Source organism: Dermacentor albipictus, chromosome 1 (assembly GCF_038994185.2).
Source record: "Dermacentor albipictus isolate Rhodes 1998 colony chromosome 1, USDA_Dalb.pri_finalv2, whole genome shotgun sequence".
Classification (NCBI taxonomy): domain Eukaryota; kingdom Metazoa; phylum Arthropoda; class Arachnida; order Ixodida; family Ixodidae; genus Dermacentor; species Dermacentor albipictus.
Window position 1 is genome coordinate 93,577,517 of NC_091821.1, and position 11,137 is coordinate 93,588,653.

Genomic DNA, 11,137 nt, shown 5'->3' on the forward strand with positions numbered 1-11,137 from the left:
ACTGTTGCAGTGCTCGAGGCTGAAGTTACAGGCGCTACACCCTGTTTTTGCCACCTTCATTTGAAGTTGTCGTTGTGAAGCAACGAGACGGGATAATGTCTTTCTCCCGGTTGAACGCGGTGGCCTAGCCTTGGTCCATCTTTTGTCAGGCCGCTAGTTTCCCGCTTGTCCTTCCTACGTAATGCTGAGCATCCGTTCTTGCGAGAGATGCTGCATACAGTCACGTTGTAGGGACGGTGCAGAACGCAGCAGCAAATTTGTGAATCACGAAGCTAATTCTTCATTGGGCGAATTTGTTCCCACAAATGCAAGTGACGCTCGAAGCACAACGATAGTGACGATCGTCGAAATCCGATCTGCGGGTCAAGCTCGACGGCTTTTGTACGTGACTCGTCGAACGGTACTGCGTAATCGCTCGTGCCCGCGTGCCTTCCAGAAAGTGCTACACAATTGATTCCGTGCATACAATCTGATTACACAAAGTTCGGTTACAACAGACAACGCCGTCGAAGACATTCGCGAAACTTCCGATACGTGCATGTGCCATAGAGAAAGAAATTCAACAAGAGGCGACATTTGGCGAAAACTGGCAACAGGAAACACGTCACGCCTAGTGTTAATCCCATCCGTTAGGCGATGCGAGCATCGGGAAAAAAATGTGAAAGGAACTTACAGAGAATGTTTTTTTAATCTTTCCCGCTTAAACTAAATTATGGGGTTTTACGTGCCAAAACCACATTCTGATAATGAGGCACGCCGTAGTGGGGGACTCCGAAAATTTCGACCACCTGGGGTTCTTGAACGTGCACCTAAATCTAAGTACGCGGGTGTTTTCGCCCCCATCGAAACACGGCCGCCGTGGCCGGGATTCGATCCCGCGACCTCATGCTTAGCAGCCCAACACCATAGCCACTAAGCAACCACGGCGGGTTTTCCCGCTAAAAGTGAAAATGTTTTGCGTATAAATGAACTTTTACTTCACGACTTATTTTTCTTGCGTTACCTAGCAAACAAGCTAGCGGCACGCCAGACGCGCCATATGGCGCGTCATGCGCCAGACGTTCCACCGATGCGAGCGAGGCCGGCTGCGCAAGTGAAGTTCGTCTTTTCGGCGACCCGTCTCTTTCGGATGTAGCCCGTTTCTTTGGCTCCCGGCGTTTTCTTGCGTTCCTTCTGCATTTAGACATGGCACCCCTGCACTATTGGACTACGGCAAGGTGAGAAATATTGTATGACAGTCTGCGACGCATTTCAAGCAAATTTCAAGCAAAAGACGCATTCAAGAAAAAGACGAATAAAGTGTCACACAACACCAGCGCTCACGTGGAAAAGAGTGCTGTGTAACAGAAATATATTGCAATAGGATGGACTGGTGGGCTAGTTAGTATTTCATTCATTCCTTCGTATCTCGTCTTTCCTGCGCTCAACGCTTCTTTTTTTATTCGCGAGAATGAAATACAAAGTAGCCCACATATACATTCTATTGAAATGTTGCAGCTCCGCCTCGTTCGACACTTTCTCGGCCTGGTTGTGACATCGACCTTTGCTCGCGTACCAGATGCCTCTTGGGGTTCTCTTAAAGAAGTTTTTGAGACATTCCTTTTTTTTTAAGTTCATTTCAGTGTGGGGCGCATTTTTATTGTTTCGCGAAAAAAAAACTATCTACCACAGCAGTAGGTTCGCTGTTCCTTGCGACTCTTTATTGCGTTCCCTATGCTCGAGAAGTGGACACCAAGTTGTGCCGAAACGCCAACAGGGGCAATGTGCAGCTGCTTCTTGAAATATTGACCACTGACTGCCAACTCTTTGGGCCACAGGAATTTTGTTGATTTAGGTGTTCTTGAAGGAGAATATGCGCTTGGCGCACTTACTGCTATAACCGTTCATCTATGACGTGTATAACGACCAGACTTACTTCTAAACGCCGTTAGAAAAGCGAGCCTTCAGCCGCGCTGGCAATGACTGCCATCGAAGTGAGCTACTGCACGTGGATTCTCCCATTCCTTTGCGCAGAATCCTACCCAAAGGTCGTGATGACGGTAAGGTATGCGAGCATGACGGACAGCTCTGTGCGTGTTCTAACCGCTGTATTCCTAATGTAGTGTGAAGCTGCGGCGTTGTGGGCTTTGTGAAGGTGTTTTATCTTGATGGATCCGCCACACCTTTGAGATGGTCGAGCGCACCATAAAGACATAGTAAGGTTTCCATTGGACGAATCTTTAATGAATGTTCTCGTGCACGTATGCTGAAACAGGCCGAAACCCACGAGATACGTCGGACACACTTCCATAAAGAAAACCGCCGGATCTATCTAATGTACTTGTAAAAACGTTTAACGTTTTAACGTATAACGTTTTAACGTTATATAACGTTATATAACGTTATATAACGTTATATAACGTTTTAACGTATAAGTCGGACAAACCTTTACCCACAACCATTCATAAAAGAACAGGTTACCATCTAATGTACTTGTAAACAATTCACCGACGATTACGATGCTACCTAATGCGAAATTTGAACGCCGACCTATACGTGTTTCAATTTCGCGATATACTGAGGCAAATAATCTATGAGAGACATGGAGCAGAGTTGGCAATCGTCGAAAATCTTATCTGCGGATCAAGCGCGTCGCTTTTTATATATGACTCGTAGAAGGTTCCAGTGTAATCGCTGGTGCCAATTGGAAAGTACTACGCAATTTGCACCGCGCATACAAGCAGATTGCAAAACAATTTCGAACCATGAAAATCGAAAGAGCGAACGAGACCACACCAAGCAAGCCAAACAAGCGCGAGCCACGGATGATGCGAGCAGACCACAGTACGAAATAAGTGGTCCGGCTGAGACGGGATACGAGTACGCATCGAACTGTCGGGCGGGTCCGCCTAAAATCAGTTTCCCGCGCGCACGTCACCGCAGGGGCCGCTCTCACTGGTCTCCGCCGTTCCCGGCTCGCGTCTTTCACCTGCCGCTCCGCGTTCGCTTTTTCATCTTTCACTGTTGTACTCGTTCGCTCGGTTACGCCGACGCTCGCCACAGGAACGGGCCATTAAGAGCTGAACTCGAAAAAGTTGAACGAAGTCGAAGTAGCCACAGCCATAAATAAAAGAACAGGTTACCACCCGCCTGTGGATACACTGGCGTTCCAGTCAACATTTTAAAGGCGGTCTTTTAGCAGTTCGGAACAATCTTAACTGGAACGCCGATGCATTCTCTGGCAGATTATGTGGCCGTTATCCCGAAGGGAATGATAGTCTTATGATTTCTGCTAAGCAGACGTAATTTCAGGATTGCTTGGCCTCGAATTCACAATTTCTGTATCCTAAGGTGAATAATGAAAAAAGTTATTAGTGAACATTTTTCCCAGGTTACCTCGAAACTGCAAGATATACTGTAAGTAAAGTCCACCACTTCAGGTAATATGACTGAAAAGGTTGAATTCTGCTATATACACCTTGCAAATTTATTTATTCATTTATAAATTGAAAAGATGTTTCTTTTTTTACAAAAGAAAGCTACATCGGGCACCATGGCGTTTAAAGTAACCACTTGCGGTGAAACAGAGTAAAGAACAGAAAACAATGTAAATATCAGCTCAACACAGTAGTCTTTTTCTCAGCATAAAGAGTTTTTTTCTGTGAAACATTAAACACCCGCCAAAATCACCGACAAAAAGCGTCACTAAGGATGTTCTGAGAGGTACAAGACGTTCACTTACTCGGAGAGAACAAGAGAATGAAAATAAATAATGCCGGCACAGCACAGCCCATCACGCAGACTGAGGAGGAACATTACAGACGAGACTCGGGCATGGCTGAAAAACAATTCCACAGCTGTTTTGTGGGTTGCTCAAAAGCTCAAACTTGCTCAAAAGCTCGAAGCAAGGACGGCTGAAAGTAGGGCACTGTAAAAGAAAATGACTTATCAGAGCAGTTTACATAAGCCTGAGATAGGTCGGTCAGTAAAAGGGCTCGGCACTCGTCATTGCCAATGAAGCCAATATGGCAAATATGCGAAATATGCTGCCAGTGCCAATTGACCTCTCCCGCTGCGCAATGTCATTTCAGTAGCGCCGCCTTATGGCAGGCGGTACACCAAGTGGCATTTCCGGCCGCTTGTTCTTTCCGTATTGTAATGGCTGATAGTGCGACGTGGGTCTATCGCTGATGTCAAGAGAGCATCAAGCTGACGCTGAATTTACAAAGCTTTTTTATTCGTAAGGGCTCTGTGCCACTGACCGGCCGCCTTCACTGACATGTCCGACATTACTATCGACTAGTATCTGACAGGTTTAGCGTGAGAATGTGTTTGTGAATACGGCCCTTTTGTGTACCTGTCCTCGGTGCGACGTCCAGCCCGTCTCCCTCCAGACCGCGTTAACCCGGTTGTCTGTCAGAAATGTCTGCCAGGAATCTGTCCGCATTCTGCTATGAACTGACAGTCACTGGCACAGCTTTTGTCAAAGTTCATCAGTCAACATTTGTCTGAAAAGATTAACGTTCTTGCCATCCTGTCTTTATCTCTTTCTCTCTGGGCCTGGATTCTGGTAGCAGAGCAGCAAGAACTGATAGGTGATACGCAGAAGCGTGCTAGTGGTTGTTTTCCAAAGTAACGTCACTGAAATTATCTGTTTTCCTTTTTGGAAAGCCAGCGCATACACAGATGTTGTGACAAAGGAGGAGCTCCAAACATCCAAAACAGATTTTGTTATAATGCTGCGCAGATATGTACAAATCAACGCACTTTGGACTGACATTACATAAGTCATCTTACTATACGTGTCAATGGGGAGCCCTGATCGACGCAAACAGTTGCTGTAACAGCTGATAATATTGAATTCGTGCATTCGACTTCTTTGATATATAGTAGCGAAGGCAGCTGACGAATGGTCAAGGGCACTTAGGAACATCTTCGTAAATTCGACTTCAAGTTTCCTTGAATAATTTCACTGTTTGCTAAAGGTTATGGCCTCCCACCACAAAACTTGTGTGACAGTTCTTAATTTGCGTTTGTTAATGGCCATTTCCTGCGTTTTCCTTCCTTTCCCTTCCTTTTTATACTACAGTAGGCGTGTAGTTTTTAATATGCCTATTACACGTTGTTATAACTAAGCACTCGAGAAATCGTACAATCTTGAGGAGCCCAGGTAGCAATATGTGTCGCCGAAAACTCTACATGAATATTGCTCCCGGAGTTCCGTCATCTGATCATTTGAAACCTTTTTTAGTCGTAATATGGAAAATTTAAAAGTTGGTCATCCTAATGGCGAGCAATCTTGCTATTCACACTACTGTGTGAGTGCCTAGCTATATAGAGATTACGACCACTTGAGATTACGAAGAAGGGACGACAACGGCTTCTAACTAAAGTTAAGCAACAATAACTGGCTGCGCAGAAATTATTAAAGGTCATTAAGCGTAGGTGCTCCGGATCAGTTAACGCAGCATTCGGGAGCATCACGTAATACACAACGCTACGCATTAAATGTATGTGGCTCTCGGTCAAGGTACCTGTTGCTGGTTTTTCATTCTCTTCTTTTTTGCCTTGTTTTGTTTTGTTTTTTACAGCGAAGCACTAGACGCAGAAATTTCGCACTAAGGATAATTGAGAAGGAAGTGATTTAGGACTGCGCGTTGTTTTGACTCGTTTCATAATTCGTGCCGTCAGAGCAAACGAAACGCGATGGGGAAATCTCGCGTTCCATCTGACAATGGCGGCCTTCGCAAGCAAAAGAATGGTGCACGCAAGTTGGATGCGCCGATCCCAAGCTCAACTTGGACTCCTGTGCAAAATACAAGGGGTTGCATGCACGAGTGGGCGCGGCCAACACCACCATGGCTTGTCGTTCCACGAAGAGGAGCCATTCTTCGCAGGCCTTGTGTTAGCGCGGTGGCAATCACAAATAGAGCTGCTCCAAGGGCGCTGTGTACGCACCACCAGCCCGTTGACTCGGGCTTCATGACTTTTTTGTGTATCACTTTCTGTCGCCTTCAAGGTGACGTACACATCTTATATACACTTGGTCTCGAGGAATTTCGAGAACTCAAGGACTCGTTCTACGCCAAATGCAAGTGCTGAATGCATCGAATTATCTCTGCACTAGGGCTGGACTGGCTTCAGAATGCGAATCAGTTGCGAATCTAGCTTTAGAGAACGTGAATGGGCGACAACGTTCCCTCTGCTTTTGCGCGAAGAACAGGTCTTGTTCTCCGCGAGGCACAATCCTTACATGTCAGTATTTTGGGCATGGCGTAGTAATGATGCATGGGACAACGTCTTATAATGGCACAGAGCTGCAGACGGATCTGCGATACGTAGATGCCCAGAAGCATTGGGTGGTGCGTCCGATCTGTGCAAACAGGCGGCAGTCGTAAAGCTGAGTAGTCCTGACATCTGATAGAGTGACAGTGCTCCTGCAATTAGTTCTACCGTAAGAATAACTGCGAGAGTACAAGCTCAGGGTAAGAGCTTCATAAGAGCAAGCTCCCCCCAATCATGAGTTGAATATTGAAGGGAAAGCAGCCGTTAAATGGCGAATAAGTTTTATGAACAAAATGCTTCGTCAGCTCAGCTCCAGAACCTGTAATCGCAAAATGTTCTTAAAATGAAGTTCTAGCTCACGGCACTCCTATCTAAATACATGGGAAAGAATATGTCGTTTTTCTCGACAACCACTGCCCCAAACGTGATGACCATTATTGCGTTTGAAAGAAAAAGTTAACGTCTAAGGACCGTAAGAGATATCTTATAGAGGCCGCTGACTTTGCATTAAATATTATTGAAAATTGCTAGATTAATGAAAAATGCAGTATCGAACTTACAACGCTGTAACTCAGCAATGAGAATGATATCACAATATTCTAAACTGTATCACCTAATAACATTGTCACGTGGTAGTGACTGTAAAGAAGACTGTATCAATACTGTCAATGACAAAACTAACTTTTATTGGACGAGCCTGAGCCCACAAGAACAGGCTACACTTAAAGCACTACGATAGCCCCGAACACATTTGGCGATCGTCGAAATCTGACCGGCCGATCAAGCGCATGGGCTTTTATACACGAGCCATTGAGCGTTCCAGAGTAATCGCTGGTGTCCACGTGTCTTCCAGTAAGTTCTACACCATTCGCGTCGCTAATACGTGCAATCAGATTACACAAGGTTCGGTAACAACGGACAGCGGATAGAACCATCGATAAAATTCCATATACTTCCTATACATGCGCAGGCACGTCCCGCGCTGTGCGATAACATTTCTTAGGCGGTGAAACGTGGTCACCCGATAAACATATACGCGTGTCAATATCTAGAGCGGACAAAATTGATGTGTTATAAATCCCCTTGAAGTGTGCGAATAATTTGTGAGTGGGACTTCTGCGAAACCCTTGTGAACATTGTAACAAATTCAGGTAAGCTGTGCCCTCATATATCAGACTTGTCCAGTTTATATGCTGTAAAGGATGCAATTTTACAGAACTGCGATATCTAATTTTGGTGCAGGCTTACGAATGTGTATACCTTATGCTTATATTTTTCCAACCTTAAAAATTTTCGAAAATATTTCTTTAAAAATCAGATGCTAAATTGAAGTTCTGCTTCCTCGAGTGACTAGAATTGAACTTTTTCTCTGAATCACAACAAATTTCAATAAAATCGGCCCCGTGGTTGTCCCATAAAAGCATTTTTGCGTTTTACACATATTTGAATAAGTGGCAGCGGGAGCTAAAACTTCCTCTTAAGCTGAAGTTATTCGTTAGAACAGACACCAGTCAACAGTGATGACGGACACACTATTAGCCAAGGAGACCGGCTAATACCTAACAGCATCTACAAATGAAACCTCACCATGTACCAAGACATCGTTGGTAGCGCTCATGTTGGAGAAAGAAATGACCATGTTAGGCAGACCTACGTTGGGAAAGTTAAATCATTAAAGCTCATTATTTCGCGAGTTTAAGATAAGTTTATTTAACATCAAATTAAACGGAAATAAACAATAAGTGAGTGCCTTCGGATCCAATGAATATATGCCTTCATGTAAAATAAATCTTTTTTTTTATAAAACCAAGGAGGCTTCCTGTTTGAGGTGTCCCAGTACTTACAGGCTTCATCACCCGAAACATGAAGAGCACGCGATACCTGGGTGGTCTTGAGCCCACGAGAAGCCAACACCCAGCATTCCCAGAAACTATTCTTTCAATGTGGCATGGTATGAAAAACCCATAGGGAGCAATCCGCCGTAGGTGGTAGCAGCGTGTCCGCATCATCTGCAGTGCCCCTGTGCGCTTGTCGCCATTGATAAGGTTTTGCGAGAGTTATTGCCGCTTCAATGTTAATTCTCGCTGCGACACACTATTGTCGATTGAGGCCTTGAGTTGGGGGGCGCACTGTTGGAATTTTAACCCACCAGCAAGTCTTATAAATTTTGCGATTGATAACGCGATATGAGAGAAATTTTCCCGCATAATGGCGCTTCCGGTGTGGCCGTGCTGTTCTGTATGGCGACACAAGCATGCAAACGTTCTGTCATCTGGTGGGAAGGCAACACGTCACTCGCGATGTCACCTCCAACGATATCCGCTTCCTTCAAAATGACGAGCTAGGCAGGCGATATGGCGGTGTATGTGTGACGGGACCCACCTGTTCATCGCCGTTGGACGAGGTTCCGGGTATTTCCACTTGAGAGTTGAATGCATGAAGCTTCCGTAGGCGGCAAACAGCCCGCTACTTATTTTTGTACATGCAGTTACCGCATGCGGCATCTTGTTTTCTAACGTCACGCGATATTTCATGCCAAGTGGCGTACCCAGGGTCATAACGAACGTCAGAGAAATCAAGCGAGTAAAAAACGCCCGAGGGTCTTCTTGTAGAGGGAACAAAAGTTCGCACCGAGATTAATGGATACCTCGACTCTGGATTCATGTTATGCCACCGCAGCCCTGCATTAACACAAGACCACTTGAGCTCGCTCACCGGACGGGGAAGCCCCCGGTCTATGCGCGTAAATTGGCGCCAACCAAGACGCTCATTACAAATGCACAGGCGTAGGATTTCCCACTTGGAGTACATGCTGGAAAATATCTACCGACGCGGTTTTACGACAACTGTCTCTGAAAGAGTTGCGTGCTCGTAAACGCATACGAAAGATATCCTGTCTATATTATTCACAAAGCTTCAACAGCTGCTCCCAGCTTTTGAAACACCAGCAGCATTCAGAAATAGATTCATGTCTGTTACGTTGACAAGAAGATCACATTAGTCTCTCTGTTCCTTTCTGTTCCAGTGTGTTGAAATATGGTACGACGAATTCCATCACATGAAAAACGCGTTCCGTATGGCAGACGGAAATGTCTGATGTCGTTTGAACTCTTCAGCCGTTGAATGTACAGTGGTAGTTGCTATGGTTTTTATGCCCTAATCCCAGCCACGTCACACAACCTCCGTAGTTAATGTGTATGTACACGTACAAAGGCTTCTAGTGCGAGCGTATTTCTTTCACCTTGTGATCGTCATTACAACAAATCTTGGTTCTATATTAGATCTTGTATAAGAGGTAGTGGTTTTAAAGGGCATTGTACACAATCCAACTCTGCTCGAGTGAAATAGAAGGGCACACAGACATATGTATGTAAAACCTCAAAGACAACAGCAGCTTTACGGTACTACAACTAAATCACAACGACAAGCGATAGCACCGAGTCATCTAAATGAGTCTTTGAGGAAGCCGTTAGACGGAGAGGGATAGGCGCCGCTGTTAATGGCGTCACAGAGGTTCTCTTTTTGATTGCCCTTTATAATTTTTTTTAAATCATAAGATCATGGTTACAATGAGATATCAGTTTACGGGACAGCCGCTCGCTGTTTGCGCAGTGATCCTGTCCAACGCCATGCTGTCGAGCAACGCTCTGGAGGGAACGTACGTGGCCATGGGAGGTTACGACCAGTGCCTGCGCACGCGCGTTTACCTGTCCGACGGTGAGCTGGACTTCAAGGGTCAGTACTGTTCGCTGTTCTACATGCTGCCGCCAGCGTACTACGAGGCATTCATCAAACGCTTCCACGAGATTGGAGAGCTGACGGTAAGTACTGCTTGTGGACATTCAATCACGCAACATTTTGCGACGGCCAATTTACAATATTTAGAACTTAATAATACGGTCAGCGTGATTCACGAGACTCTTAGTCTTGGAGACGGACACTAAATATTGACAGCTAATAATGAAGTAGCGCCGGCGTGATGACAGCCAAAGTCTGTACAATACTCCTGCCGCTGCAAGCAACTCGTGGAAGGCGAGTGGCGCTACCAGCGTACTTTTGTGTGCATTGAGTCCCTCTTGCTTTTCCTTCAACTACAGCAGAATTTGGTGCCCATTCAAAGTAAAAAATGCTGCTTTTTTTCTGGGTGACAGGTACTGATAACCCGAAAGAAGCATTGTGTCTTGCCGCAAAGTTGCCTTTAGCGATTACAGATACAATGTACGTTAGTCAACGCGTTTTATTCATCATACCCGCCGCGGTGGCTTAGCGGCTATAGTGTTGCGCTGCTAAGCACAAGGTCACGGGATCGAATCCCGGCCGCCGCGTCCGCATTTCGATGGGGGCGAAATGCAAAAAAAAAGAACGCCGGTGCCCCGTGCACTGGGGGAACGTTAAAGAACCCCAAGTGGTCAAAATTATTCCGCAGTCCCCTACTATGGCAAGCCTCATGATCAAATCGGGGTTTTGGCACGTAAAAAAAAAAAAAACCTGCAACATGTTTTCTTCGTTATACTGAAGACTGGGCTGTCCTACTTAAACATGTATAAGTTTTCCTAATGCCGGCCAGCGTCACTCAGTGGATGTGGCGTCCTGATGCTGAGCACGTGGTGGCAGGTTTCACTTCCACCCACAGCAGCCGCACTCCAACAGCGGCGGAGTGCAAGAATGCCCATGTACTGTGTTTCGGGTGCACGATGAGGAACCCCACACGGTGAGGACTAATCCGGAGCCCAACACTACGGCGTCGCTCAGAGCCCTCCTGTTCTTCTGGAACACTAAAAAAAACCATTTAGCAATCAAGTTTTCCTATTTGTATTCGTCTAGCTAATGCACTGGCGGAATAAATCTCACATACTCCTATCACTGCTAATCG

At 45.7% G+C, this 11,137-nt stretch overlaps 1 protein-coding gene across 1 annotated transcript in view; it reads left to right on the forward strand.

The window, feature by feature from the left end:
• LOC135902648 (nose resistant to fluoxetine protein 6-like) overlaps window positions 1-11,137 on the forward strand; it is a 56,552-nt gene that overhangs the window by 19,665 nt on the left and 25,750 nt on the right. Inside the window, exon 2 of the mRNA XM_065432865.2 lies at window positions 9,877-10,085. Within this exon, the coding sequence (XP_065288937.1) occupies window positions 9,877-10,085 (209 nt within the window). The remainder of the gene's footprint in view (window positions 1-9,876; window positions 10,086-11,137) is intronic.